The sequence below is a fragment of the Plutella xylostella genome, chromosome 18 (genome assembly GCF_932276165.1).
Source record: "Plutella xylostella chromosome 18, ilPluXylo3.1, whole genome shotgun sequence".
In the NCBI taxonomy this organism is placed as follows: domain Eukaryota; kingdom Metazoa; phylum Arthropoda; class Insecta; order Lepidoptera; family Plutellidae; genus Plutella; species Plutella xylostella.
Window position 1 is genome coordinate 6,474,331 of NC_063998.1, and position 14,962 is coordinate 6,489,292.

Consider the following 14,962-nt stretch of genomic DNA (forward strand, 5'->3'; position numbering starts at 1 on the left):
AAGAGAATTTACCATCAACAGTCTATAATTTAGACGGCTTCGTTAAACCTATACCCTATACCTACAGACTAGCAAAATGAATAAAAACAATCCATTGGAGCGGATCGCATTCGTTAGTAATAAACTCGACCATCCCTAGTTTAGTAACTCCATGGGAATAAGCGTGAAAAGCATAGATTAACGATATGCGAACTAGATATAGTAGAACATACACAAAGCTTCGGGATTTTGTTTACTGTCAAACCGTTTTAACTTTAGTGCCAATTTCACCATTCTCGGTTATCTAACCGACAGGGATTGATTTATAAATTAAACGTCATCTCCATATAAAATTCATGACAGATGTGTCAAAAGTTAACCATTACTCCCTGGTTATGCTCTAACAGAGAATGGTGAAATTGGCACTTAACCTAATGACAACCATTTTACCAATGAATAGGTAGTCACAAATCTTCAAACCTTATTCATTCAAAATAAGAGCTCAGTGGTAAAAATGGGTTGTCGAGACGTTTCTTTTCCACTGGCACTCCATCTTGTTCGTATTAAAATATCGTTATCGTTAAAAAGCAACACTATACCCTACTGGACATGTTTACGGATATGAATACTCCGGATACTCATTAGGGCATGCAATACCGCAATACCGGTATTCGTAATACCGGTATCAGGGACAAAATTCACGCTTTTTTCAATACCGGTATTGAAAGTTAATACCGGTATTGAAGTAATACCGGAATCGGACTTTTTTATGCTATAATAAAGCGATTAAGAAATAGTATTCCTATGTACTGTGAAAGCGCACTTGTTTCCAACCGTTTAATGCAGTTTTCGGCCGTTTGATGCTACTGTTGTCCATGCGTAAACGGACACTGGATGTAAAAATAATAATTAATTGTAAAATTTTAACTCTAATACTCAATTCTCTTAAAAATCTATTACAAAAAACTCAAATTCAGTTGAATTTCATTGCTTTTTCTCGTTTTATTTTGACCTATACGACCTTTAATCACAATATATGCCATTTATTACAAGGAAATCTAATACCGGTATTAATCTCCGGGATCCCGGTATTGAGTTGCAATACCGGAACTCAATACCGGTATTGAAAATAGTTCCGGTATTGCATGCCCTAATACTCATACGAATGTAGTAAGAAAAGTTTTGAGCAAGAAATGAAATTAGATCACCCGCGATGCACTGACCTGCACTTCCTCCTCGGTAACTTGACACTAACTTAGCTAAGTTTTACATATAGGGTATACCTACTTAGTATGCTCAGAAAAACTAAAACAGTACGATTCTTTGTTGTTAGTCACGTGAGTAACAAAGTCTGTATGAAATTTGTTTAGAATAAGGCCCCTACCTATCCACCCTCTTTCAGGTTACTATACTATACACTCTTCGCCAGACCCTCAAGAGGGTGGGTATATGATACGTAGATATGAAGGTATGAAGGTAGGTACTTACTTGCTTCTGCACATTTGTCGTCTGTATCCAAAATAATTCACAATCAACACACACAATACACAAGTTCACAAGAATTTCAATTTAGTATGCCTATTGCCTACATTCGCAGGTTCGATCGATCGTTAGATTCGGTAGGTACCTATATTCTATCACACAGATAAAATTCGATGGGAAAACGTAATTTATTTTTCATAAAATATATCACGAGCACTTAAACCGAACACTTCAATGAGAAAAAAACCTTAAGTAGGTAGGTTCCATTAACAATATAAAAAACTTTAACCCCGAACTTTTAAGTCCTAACTCAATCAAAACGTTGAATTAAAAACACTCAGAATTAGACAAAAAGACACTGCTGCAAACACAAACACATTAACCCTTTAACCGATATTAAAGTTATTTTTTGTTATATTGCGGTTGTTTTTATATCAACCGGCAAAGTTCGCGATCGCGTAGAAATGGCGGCAAAAAGGCGAAAGGCGTTGCGCGCGCGACGCGTGCAGTCCGGCCATCGGCCCGTAGCTCACTGAATCACCACTGAATCGCAATTTAAAACGCCTCAATTACGTATCACAGCTTGTTTTTTTACTAACGACCTTAAAATTCACTACTTACGAGTGCTTGGTCTTGTACTTAGTTGGGCCTCTTGTCAAAATGTTGCCATGATGGGTACTTAGATATAAAGATATAGGATGGGGGTCACTCTATATGACGAAAAACTAAGTTTCGGAGCGTAGCTGCGCGAGCCTCGACTCTATCTTGTTGTGTTAAACGTGCGGATTGCACCCTCTCGTTCGTTCGTTTTTCGTCAGTATAGAGAAGCCCCCCTGCTTATTTGGAGACGATAGAACATAATGAGTAATAATAATGGTAAATCAGAGATGGTACATATTGCCAATTATCGAAATTAGGTAAGTAGCCACCTGATAGAAATACAAAATAACAATAAATAAATCAATATATTTTATTCATTACTTACAGTAGTGTATTAGAGGAAATATGTAGGTTGTAAGTAGTACAAAGTTACAAAAAGTAGACCATAGTATTATTGATTAATTGATTGATAAATGATTGGTAAAACATTCTTAGGAGGAAAGTGTTGTGGCGCTCCTTGGGAGAGGCCTATAGATGCCCAGCAGCGGCAGTGAACGTTTGCTGGCTGATGATGATGAAGAGATAATAAATGATTGGATTAAATTTGCTTTTAAACATGAAAATAATACATAAAAACAAATTAAAACTTAGTTACCCTTATAAAACATAGGCTAAAGATAGTTCTGGTATAGAACCGGTTATAGTCCAGAGGTTTTATACAAATACCTGAGTATAGTCTAAAGCCGGGTTTAAACCATCGACATTTAAAACATCAACCTCTTTAATCTTCATTTTATAATAAGGGAGAGTTATTCAAACTAAGATACACAGATTAGCTACCAATTTACAGTATTCTATACATACAATCAATACTGCTTTATTTTATAAGTCAGTCTATAAAAATAAATACATGTTACTTATTGGAATGAACGCTTAAAATTAGGTTACATTAATTTATATGTAATTTCAATATATTTAAGGTTTTAATTTTGGTATGAATAAATATGATTAATTAATAAAAGTATTAGATATATCTCCAATCTAAGATATAGTTTCATCTGGCATTTTACAACAATAAATTAAGGCAATTGTTACCTCTTAAAAAGGTAAACACTCGAAATTATATTACATATTTAGTCCGACATAAAAAGGATTAAGGTTTTCACTAGGGCTCACTAATGCCGCCAATTGAAAAAAAACATGACTTCTTTTCAAGAGCGAATCCAATTCAACTTTGGCTTACAAATACTAGACACTAAATCTGAATAAATGTAATTTTATTAGTAGGTGTAGTGTTTTAAATCAAGATTTACCTAGATTACATTTAGTAAGTAAGTACTTATATCAAACGCCTGTTTCACAAAGTTTACACAAAAGTCACAGTGACTCTCTTATCTTTAGATACTTTAGATAGTGACAGTAAGATTCTTATCTTAGGCCTGGGTCTCCTATTTACTCCGTAGGTGGCGTCCAGCGTCACGCCGTAGGCCGCGTCACGATGCTCACTATAGAAATGTACTGATGCGGTCTCCCTCACACGCCGAACGTTTGGCGCGAAGACGTAGTGAGCATCGTGACGCGGCCTACGGCGTGACGCTGGGCGCCACCTACGGAGTAAATAGGAGACCCAGGCCTTATATTATAGAAATAGGCTCTTATAATATAATTATTTTATATATTGGCAGTGTAAAACTATCTAATTGGTGTTTCAATTGGCACTTATAGTGTCTGTTCTACCTGGATAAAATTTTACAGTTCATAATATCTAAGCTAAACGTAACAAAAATCTAATAAGTAAGAACCTAGTTAGCGGAATCAAAATTATCGAACAAATTGATGTCTGTAGTAGTAGAATAATTTGATACATACTTATGTATACAGTTTAAAAATAAAATATACAGAGAAAAAAATAACAGAATTTTCACCAACAAAATGGTTATTGCTTACAAATATTGCATTGGCTCTATCAATCAATAACAGCAAACCAGAGGAATGGGACGATTGCCTATTTACATGCGAGTGAGCCAACCATACTCTTATCATGTAGGTAAACGTGATACCTTCAGCTCCATCATGCAATCGATTCATCAATCCAGACTCGTCATGAGAAATATGATTGTAAATAACGATACCATAATATCAAAAGATTCTCTCAATATGAGATTCCGATAGATACATAATCATCATTTCATTTAAAAATTTAGTCATAACATCCATAACGTAACTTTCCAACTTTAAAAATAAGCTAATTTGGCCTTTCAAACTATATGCTAAATCAATGGGCCAATCAAAATTTTAGTTTTTTACATCCATCAGTCTTTATGCTATCAAATATGTCCTCTTATTTGAGGAAGTATTTATAAACATGTATAAGTATTAAGAAGTTAAGTGCACAATATGTAACTTGGTTTAACTTTATCAACAATTTATAAAAAAGTTATTATACTTATTACTATGTAAAACTAAAAGTCTATATAATATAGTGCATATTTTATAGCATATTATTAATTTCAAGGATTGTTTATAATTATAGATGGCCACAGCCAATTTCTTTTATGTAATGCGCATATCAATTTAATTGAAGCTTTACAACACGCTTTGATTAGGTATATTACTGAAAAACGAAACTATACACACTGATACATTTAGCCATTTTTAAGTAAACATGGAATGCAACTATGATTAATATCAGTTAAATAAATATCATAAAAATATAACCTTACGACCATAAGTACCAGTAATATTATAATAATTTGGTACAAACATCCCTAATCAATTAATATTCATGCCTATCACATCGCACTTGTTCAACGGCATCCCCACATTTATCAATCCATTAGGCCTGTGATTCCGGACGAAATCATCGTAAACGTTCGAAACCTCATGAATGTTTCCGTCGCCGTTTCGTCGATTCACTGTAGAATCTATGCAGTCCAGTAAATGCTCAAAAAAGTTCGGAAAGTTGTCGTAACTCGGATACACATTTATATCGATCACCGCATGATCCCCCGTCACATTATCGATCACAACGTCAAAACCAGCCAGCAGTAAACCAATTTCCGTTTGCAGCACTCGTATTATATGCCTGATTTTCTCTTCGTTAAGCTTCGTTTTACAATCGGACTGATCGTGGGGGTCTAGAATGGACAGTGTTGATTGGCTATCTGCTTTACATACCTCTCCTGTGCTGTAGAATATGGGGTCGAGATCCTCAGACGGATAGAAGTTTTTCAGGCTTGGTCGCTTGCAGATGTGATACCTGAAATTGAAACAAATAACATTTTAGAGATAATTTTAATTGCTGATGATGTGTTTCATAGGTCTATTATGTAAGTTTGTTTTTTTTAAGTTTGATTTAAGTTCTATCAAATTTATTTGTACAAAGACATGTCCTTCAATGCATTACAGCAGCTACTTAAGGTTACATTGAAGTGTTGTATAAGAGATACACATCTAAGAACTCAAGATTTCGTAACCTTCAACACAAGGAAGCTATAGCTCGGTCATGATTCCACAGTTACATTGCACACCGACCTTGAAGCATCAACTGACTAAACTATTCAAGTGAAACTTGAGGAAAAACTGACCTGTTCCCAACGACGAACACCTTATGTAGTACGGCATTGTGGTTCACGAAACTTTGCACCACACACGGTGGTTTACACACCCGAAGACCCCTCTCATTGAATATTGCTATCATCTCGTGAGCTAGTTTAGAGCCATGGGCTACCGACGGCTTGCAGATTATAGGGAACCGAACACCTCGTTGCCTTAGTATCTCGATGTTGGCTGCAATATTGTTTGTGGTGAACTCCGCAAAAGTAGGAGTGAAGATGCCATTCTTTTTAAATGTCGGCTCGTTGTCTAAGATTGTGTAGTAGCTGTATCTGTAATTATATTATTAGGTACTAAATAAATAAAAACATAGGTGAAGTTAAGTGGACTTAATTAGAATTACTTAAGAGCATGGCATACATGCAAAACATCCAGATCTGCTAGCATATTTTTTCATAACTCCTATGGGCTCAAAAGTTCTCATTATTCAGGGAAATTATTTAAGTCAGATACAATCCCTGTATAAGTAATTGAACAATTATGTAAAATTATTACCTGTTCAAAAGTATTCTGACATTATCCAATGGATCAATGACAGTAATATTGGGATGGTTCGACAAGTACTGTTCCACATGGCTGATGATATTCCTTGCCTGGAAGTAAACATAAGTAATTTATTTTTACTTACAGGAAAATATAGTCGAAATTAGTATTACATACATATCCTCACGACTGCAATCCCCGAAGGAATAGTCTGAGATGCACAGGTGCTCGCAAGCAAGTCCCCTCTTTTCGCTGTACATGTACATTTTGTATTCATATGATAGGTTGTGAGCAATATTTGAATGAGTACCATGGCAAACACTTTATGTATCCTAATACATACATTTAAACTCCATCTCTTTTGCTGACAAGAGTCTTTACAATTTTATTTGAAAATTAAAAAATCTTTATTAAAAAATTTCAAGTTTTAAATAACAACACACTGTGATCCTCACACTAGGTAACACCTGTATTGTGAGAAATCAGGATCAAACTTACTCAAAACAAGCCATGAAACACAGTTAGTCACACAGGATGTAAATTGGCACAGTGCATTATATTTTTGATATAAACATAAAAGGGAAACACTCTTCATTAACCTTTATTTAAAGACAATGTTGTTTTAAACAAATAAACACAAATTATGAGCATTAAATTGACAACCTAATTACAATATTCTTTTGAAACAGTTTATTTACCTTCATATTATTGTAATTTGTGTGCTAAAAGTTACCTTTTGATCACCTTGGTCAGCCGCAGCCAGGATGTCAGTCAACTTGTGCAGAAACACATCAATCCGCTCTTGCTCTTCTAAAGGGCGATCCAGATCCATCTAAATTGTGAAATAAATTTTAGTAAATGCCAACCATAGAATAAATTCATGTACAGCCAATAATAATCACTGCAGGACATGAGCCCTGTACAATACTGGAGGGTTATTGCCTTAATTTGTACACTCTGCAGGTCATTACTACACCATCAGGATGTCTTCAAAAACTGCAGAATTTATAATCTTTTACTAGCTCCTTTTTTATTTATTTTTGCAACTAATACTACCTACTGAAGAGATATAAAAAGCATGTTAATTAAAATTTAAATAGTACTATACATCAATCTTTGTAGGCTTAAGGGGATCCCTAAAGCTAAAATGCTAAAGTCGGCTTGATATACTTGATTAGATTGGAAAAACGGTGGCTTCTATCACATTGATAAAAATATATTTTGTAGCAGAGGGTATACTGAACATGTTAGTTGCTTATAAATTGGTGCAGGATTATAATAAGTATGTTAAAAAAAATTGCAAACACACCATGTCTTTTGCCATTTTTTGACTTATTATGAAAAAACCCTCGAAATCAGAGGGCCCATTTTCATGGAATCTTATATGTATGTGTAGGTAATTAAATTCTTAACAAAGTTACCTTAAAAAGTTGGATTTAATGGACCAGAAGTCAACTTTTTTTGCAAAAAACTAATAAATTCCGGTTTAAAAATGATGACACCGTGACAGATTTCAGATTTCTTCAGTCGTCGCCCTGGTGGCGGCCTGTTAGGAGCGATACCCACGCCATTTTATTTTTTATCAAATATTTCACAAAAACTGATTAAATCAACAAATTATGACTACAAGTATTATAATACATATGCATTTGCTATGGAAAGTTAATTTTCTAATCATTTTAGATGCAGAAAAGCCGAAAATTCTTAGAAAACATTTCGCCTTTTCGATTTGTTTACATTTTTTACTATAGAGTTACAGATGCATAGATAAAGGTAAACATTGCACATAATGACACTTATTAGATTCTCCGAATAAGAACTGTACGGTCAATGCAGTATGCCAAAGCGCGAGCCTGTTTATATTCTGAGGGATAATTTATTTTATTTTAACGGTTGTGTATGGTAGGTAAGCTACACAATATACAGGGTGTTGAAAAGTAAGTTCATAATTTGTTTTATTTGAAACCAAAAACCGTAGTTAATTAAAAAAATATATATTTTAAGATGTGGTAGTCTGTACACTACAGGTTGTTAAAAATAAGTAAGTATTTTTAAAAATTGAAGATCTAAAATTTACATAATTTTTTAAATCTATTTAACAAGCTTTGCAAAAAAGCGGTTAAGTGCGACTGTATCTCGCCATGAAAAAAATGAAATGTTTACTGTAGCTATGAATTTTATGCGTTACAAGTGGAATAAAATACCGCATAATATTATCTACAACTATGTAAGAGCCTAGTTTTTAAAAAAAAACTCATAAGAAAATATTAAATACACAGGTTTTTTAACCCCTGAAGGAAATAGAGGGGTGTTATAAGTTTAAAGTAAGGGCTGAATTTTTTTTTAATTAAGGTGATAGGTAATGTATATTTTTAATGATTTTTTCAAATAGATAAATGTTATACCATTTTTAAATTGCCATAAAATTACCTATAGTTATAGTTATAGTTATAGAAAAGGGCAGGGCTACCAGTGCCCATTCGCCACTGCAACCTAAAAGATCTATAAATTATGACTCCCCATGCCGAGTCTCACTCTACAGGCCCAGGTCTTTTATAAACCTGATATTACCTATACAGGATGTTGCAAAAAGGGTATACTGTGCCGAAAGGGTTTGACTCAGGGGTTATTCTGAACAACTTTTGTTCTCCAAGTTTTGGAAATTCTCGAAAAATAAATTCGGTCTCTATAGTAAAAAGTCACGTGATCGAATAAGTTTCTATGTAAAAGGTTTTGTTACGTGAATTTTCAAAATTGTAGAAGAAAAGTGGATCAGAATGGCACCTAAATCCACTTTTGGCTAAGCTTTATACCCTTTTTTCAATACCTTGTATAAAATATCGTCAGCGTCACCTTAGATCGTAATCATCGTAACTCCTCGTGACCAAATTTTAGAGGAGACAAAAATACTGTTTTATTTGTAGTTCTAGTTGGCATACTACCCACCTAAAGTTTTTTTTAACTAGCCTAAAAATGATTTGTTTAGACAGTCTATCTTCCTGTTCAACCGCAGCCTGAGTGCCAGTGACTCAATGACTGAAAGGAGGCCATTAGTGCTCCTAAATAAATAAAGCAGGCCTGTAGATTATCTTTCAGTGTACCGACACATCTGATTGCTGTAAGAGCCTGATAAGCTCTTCGAACGAGTCATACCTCTGTGGTGGTACGGTTTCGACCTTTCGGACAGTCAGTTTGGCATCCGAAATGCGGATTCGAATAGTGGGTACAATACTTTGCGTTCGTTCACTGTCGGAGCAGGATAAGAACCACGGGCGAGTTGTTGCGCTGGCTGTTTGCTTAAAAATAGTAACCGCGTTCAACTCTATCCCCTAGAGGGCGAACCTTTAGGGCGGCTCTTGTATACCATCACTTGTCTTCTTATCTGCAGAAAATTGACAGAGGTCATACGTGTCTAACAAGTACATTAAGGATGCGAAAAGAGATGGTTTGTTTTCACAGAAGAAGTTCAGTTGCGGAGTTCCACAGCGGTAGGTCTTGGACCCCTCTGCTGTGGAACTTGGCATACAACGCGGTCCTGCAAATCAAGCTCGCAAACGGCGTTAGCACAGTGCATTTTTCTAATGTCACACAGGTCGTGAGGTAGGCTGAGAGCCTCCTTCGGGGATGACATCCCAATGATTCATTACGAAAAAATTGCTGCAGCTGTGCTCGCCATGCAGTGCATGGGCTACTTCCGAATCTGGGGGGCTGTTGCAAAGGAGTCCGTTGCCTCTATACGGTACGGGTTCCGTGCGATCTATGATCCTTCCGGGAGCACCTGTCTTGTCAAGTCGAAGAGAATGGCTCGTATTCGACGCAACCTGCAGTACTGGTGGGATTGGTTGGAGGACAGGACAGCAGGAAGCTGCAGCAGCCGTCATGCTGTGATTCGACGCATAGATGCAAAAAAAAGTTGAAAGTAACTTCATGTTAATAAAATATTAGATCTTAATTTAACAACATAACATTGCAAAAAAAAATTAACATTGTTGAGTATGTTATTGTAATTTACTAAAGTAGTAATAAAAACAAAGGCTTATTGCATAGTTTTCGTTCACGTTCGCCTACATCGCACGTTGTATATGAGAATAAAGGGTATAATTACTAAGTTTTCTTGTTTAAAAATCACGGTTTGGGGTTTAGAGGAAAACAAATGGTAAAATGCGGAATACAGTTTTTTTTTTCGAATAAAGAGGAAAACATGTGAATTCAAAAAACGTTTCTATTGACACCAAAGAGTACTTTTCGCCGAGAAAAGTGGAGTTACAATGTTTGCGATCTAAAGTGATGATAGAACTAGAACTTATTTTTTCAGTTCACCTGCTGTTGAGTGAAATCGTAATTAGGTAAATGACTCCTTGACATGAAAATAACTTTTTTTTTATAATCGTTATAACAAAACCGTTTTTTTTAATACAGCAATATTTGTAGGTGTACTTACAGTGAGCAAAAGAGCGCAGCAAGGTTAGGTAAGGCAATATTATTTCTATCATATCCCAAATACACATAAGTACTTAAAAAAAAAATACACACTCTCGCCTTGTACTAATGTACTCCCTTGCGGGGGTACTTACATGTTATTATTTTTCTGGTGACCTCCCCATATCCCTTTGCCAGCTACGTAACCTTTTGTGACACCCTGTATATGCAGAGTTCTGCAAACTACTGTTCTGCTTTTGAAACACCAAAAAAAAACAGGTCGTCTAACTAAAAGGTCACGTGACCAAAAAAAAATTATATGAAGAAGCGTTTTTTTCATGAATATAAAAAATTACGTAGGATAAAAGTTTTTCAGAGTGACGCCTGAGTAACGCCCTTTCGGCTAACTATACTTTTTTTATTTACTATTCTTATACCTCACACGGGGGCAGAGTTTAATACAACACCCTGAACTATTAAACTCTGATAATATTTTCGCGATTTTTTTACATTCTGATTTCATTTCCTGGCTTAGAAATAACATCAATAACATGCTGCACACGTAGGTTTCGGCATAGTATTAAACCCTTTTTGCAACAACCTGTATAAATATCGGCACGGGTACGACTTTATATATAATTAATTATTAAATATACTTCCAAATAAAAATAAATATTTTCGTATCACAAAACAATATTACTTACTTAGTATATTTTTAACAAAGTGGCATGTCTTCACTTTTATGTTTTCGAGTACTATGTTAAAATTTCATGTCATTGTCCGTAGAACGCCCCGCATACCTCAACCCCCCCTCACTAGATTTGACAGATTCTGATTTTCTTCCAGCTTTAGTAACAGCCTTAAAGTGCATAAGCAGGCACTTAATTGCTTTCATTCTTGTCTAACTAAATCATTAAACAATGACATCATGGAAATTTTTATTGGCTGGAAGGTAAGTTAAGATTTCTTAGAATATCTATTCTAAGAAATCTTTAGTATGAAGATGACATCAGATAAAATAGTAAAAAGAGGTTGAATTAATATGTATATGCTGGTTTATTAGTTGGTCTGGAATGTAGGTACATTCCAGACCAATGATGTTTTAGTAATAGGAGTACCTATCTAATGCTATCAAATAAATTGACTAATGAAATACCTTTATCAGTGTATATCCATGAGTCTTACAAGATTTTATAAGTTCTTTCCAATTCAATTTCTGGCTCTTCTTATCTGATATCCAGACGCCGATCCTTTTATTTGTTTGGAAAGTTCTATCGCACATTTTGCCGCGGAATGGTAAACACAGTTCGCCAAGTTCAATATTTAATATCTTTGAGATTACTAACAATGAGATTTTTTGCGGTTTTACATTGAATATACAGCAATGAGTATACACGAATAACAAGTGGCCTACTGAAGACCGAGTAATAAAATAATTAACAAAAATAAAAACGAAGGGCAAACTCGATTTCACGACTTTTGCTGTGACAATTTGTAATTGTGTTTGACAAATTGACAATGACAGTTTGTGATATGATTCTGTGATACATACAGAGCGGGAGCGCAGATAGCGCAGAGTTTGACAAGTTTGACAAGCCGCCAGTAGAAAACCACAGACTAGACTAACCAACCACGGACAAACATCAAAACTTTCCAAACAAAACTTGCCAAAGTTAGGTTATTTTTTGCATCGAAACCTCACTTTACCTTGTGTAAATCTAAATTAAGTAGTATTTAAAAATAACATATCTAAAAGTATTCCGTAACAATGTCCGAAGAGGGCTTTCAATCTGTTAAAACACGCATATTAAAGATATTTCAAGATCTTGATGAAGGAGAATTAAGTGAAATTAAGGACTGGATTTGCAATCAATCCTATCAGAAAGGTTTTTTTCTAATTTATACTAATGCTTACAATATTTTCTTCTGTAAGATATGAATATCAGCAATCAATTTTGATTATAAGTATAAAGATAAAATTATATTTTTCTTGACTACATACCTAATTATATTTTTTCAGACTTGGAAAATATGCGAAAATTAAATGAGACAGATAACAAGCTAGTAAAAATTGGCAAAGCCATTAAAAAAATAGTGCCACTGTCAGCGGAGTTACCTGATGAGAACATTGCCCCGCCAACTGCTGGGGATCAATCTGACTGCACGGTTGCCAATACTTGCCATGTTGATGGGTTTCTGTATGATGATGACGAAACAGAGCAATTAGTTAAAAAAGGATTGTTGAAGAGATACTATTGTCTTGACTGCCATTCAAGAAATATTAAAGTAAGAAATGGAGTGATTTTATAATTATTATTTAAATTATGAACTCTCAATGGCTCATTGACCCAAAGTAGAGATTATGAACTATACGCACTTAATAATGTAATACTTACTTGTAATTTTGTAAACTTATTTTCAGGATTTAATATTTATTTCCCATTCAATGTCAAGAATAACAATGCAGTATACTTTCAAAGTTCTTCTACCCAGAGATTTAGATGAAAAACAAATATTGGACGTAGGATCACGGTTTGGGAATATACTTTATGGGGTAAGATTTTAATTAATTAGGTATGTTTATTGACTTTACTGTGTTGATACAATAGACTAAAAAATTATATTTATTTTACAGGCTTATTATCTTACAAATGCAAGTCATATCATTGGAGTGGAGATCAACCAGAAATTTTGTGACATACAGAAGCAAATTATGAGCAAATTCTCTATAGACAGCAACAGAGTTAAGATGATAAATTCTGATATTATGGAATGTCAGGATATTATTTCCAATTCTGATATTATCATTCTCAATGCATTGGATTTCTTTGTTGATACAGAACAACATAGGCAAATATGGAAATTTTGCAAAAAATCCTTTAAAAAGGGAAGCTACTTGGTAACTACTAGATGTGTTACAGAATTGTTGGAAAGCTTAAACATATGTGAGGAGTTAAGTGACTGGTTAACTATCTGTAAACCATGCCAGCTGGAAAATGAAATTTTATTTGACACTGATGATTTAGTTGATATTGAGCTATTTTTATACATAGTTAAGTGACTTTATAGGTATGAATAAAATAGTTTTTAAGTTGCCACAAATACAGAGTACATACTTGTATTAGTATTACTTGTAAAAAGCTGTGTTACGTACATTTTGTATAAGTATAATTTAATACATGAAGTTGTAATCATATTGTATTTGTGTTGTTATTCCATTTGCAAGTTACGAATGTTACGATAAATTTGCACAGGTACCTGAAGAAAAAAAAACATACAGCCTGACAAAATACAAAGTGATGAAAAACAGTTTTTCCTTGCCAACTATCTAAAATTAAAGTAACAGCAGTTTTTTTGCGTTTTTTTTTAACTATGTAGGTACATACAAGTTGGTACCTTACAGTACTTTGGCGTTAGAGAAGTAATTAGTTATGTTCCTTCGTCCAAAAACAGGGAGATAGAGCGAAGTAGAAGAGGATGAGAGTATAAAGTGTTTGTACAGTACCTACCCTCCACAAACTCATGTCAAATATCTCCGAGTTAATTCGCTAACCGGTCTACGCAAGTGGGGCTAAGAGCTTTTATAGCCGGCAAAAAAAAATTTAGCTAAATGATGATGGGCACCAATATATGGAAGATGGGACCAGCACCAATAGAAATGAGTGATACGTCGTTGAAAAGGTAGGTATTTTTTTGCAGAATATGAATAACGGAAGCGCTAGTCTTGATTTCCTGTCCAATTAGAGTAATCGTACCTTAAAGTTTTTATATTTTATTTCTGTAATTTTAATGTTTTTGTTAGTTTTTCACATTCATTTTTAATTTTTATAACAAAATGATCATATTTCATAAAATATTATATTTGTTTATTATCTCAGTAAATAAAACCAGTTGAAAGTAATTTCTCCAATTTCAATAATACGTGTTTACGTGTATTACGCCCTAACTGTCATCAGGAGAGAGAGTGCAATGCCATAGGAAAATACTTCCTTCCGACGAATATATTTCAAAATGGACAACTGATACGGATTTGTCGTCATATAATACTTTTTTGCTCACTTGAAAAGAGCTATCCAACGATGTATGAGTCTCATCTTTATTGGACATAGGTCCCAAAACGCCCATTGTCATTTAACTTTTTCGCAACCTTAGTTTTCATAGCACCCACAAATCAGCCATTTTTAACAAACAGCCGTTAAAAACAGTAAATATTGAACGAGAAGTACCATGACTAGGGTGATCATGTCGATGGGCTGTAGCAAGACTGAGGTCGGACCAGCTCGAACTGATGGTGGTAAAAGACGAGCTTGACCTTATAACATGATATTAAAATCATAATGCTGGTACCACAATTGGCTGATTAGATGTTTGCTGTATTTGCAAA

The 14,962-nt window shown here is 34.5% G+C and overlaps 2 protein-coding genes across 2 annotated transcripts; one reads left to right on the forward strand and one right to left on the reverse strand.

The window, feature by feature from the left end:
* Positions 1-3,700: 3,700 nt before the first annotated feature.
* Positions 3,701-12,086, reverse strand: LOC105397344 (inositol-tetrakisphosphate 1-kinase). Its single transcript, XM_038113922.2, has 5 exons — positions 11,735-12,086; positions 6,893-6,991; positions 6,172-6,269; positions 5,649-5,948; positions 3,701-5,320 (listed from the first exon to the last, which is right to left on the reverse strand). The coding sequence occupies exons 1-5, from the start codon at positions 11,858-11,860 to the stop codon at positions 4,834-4,836; spliced, it is 1,110 nt and encodes a 369-aa protein (XP_037969850.2). The 5' UTR covers positions 11,861-12,086; the 3' UTR covers positions 3,701-4,833.
* Positions 12,087-12,202: 116 nt separating this feature from the next.
* Positions 12,203-13,777, forward strand: LOC105387971. Its single transcript, XM_011558785.3, has 4 exons — positions 12,203-12,464; positions 12,599-12,864; positions 13,001-13,132; positions 13,214-13,777. The coding sequence occupies exons 1-4, from the start codon at positions 12,347-12,349 to the stop codon at positions 13,637-13,639; spliced, it is 942 nt and encodes a 313-aa protein (XP_011557087.3). The 5' UTR covers positions 12,203-12,346; the 3' UTR covers positions 13,640-13,777.
* The last annotated feature ends 1,185 nt before the right edge of the window (positions 13,778-14,962 follow it).

Coding starts and splice junctions, on each gene's coding strand:
- LOC105387971 (XM_011558785.3), top strand. CDS start 12,347: ATGTCCGAAGAGGGCTTTCAATCTGTTAAAACACGCATATTAAAGATA. Junction 12,865..13,000: donor GCCATTCAAGAAATATTAAA/GTAAGAAATGGA, acceptor ACTTATTTTCAG/GATTTAATATTTATTTCCCA. Junction 13,133..13,213: donor TTGGGAATATACTTTATGGG/GTAAGATTTTAA, acceptor TTTATTTTACAG/GCTTATTATCTTACAAATGC.
- LOC105397344 (XM_038113922.2), bottom strand. CDS start 11,860: ATGTGCGATAGAACTTTCCAAACAAATAAAAGGATCGGCGTCTGGATA. Junction 6,270..6,892: donor CTGACCAAGGTGATCAAAAG/GTAACTTTTAGC, acceptor GTTTACTTCCAG/GCAAGGAATATCATCAGCCA. Junction 5,321..5,648: donor GTGTTCGTCGTTGGGAACAG/GTCAGTTTTTCC, acceptor TTTCAATTTCAG/GTATCACATCTGCAAGCGAC.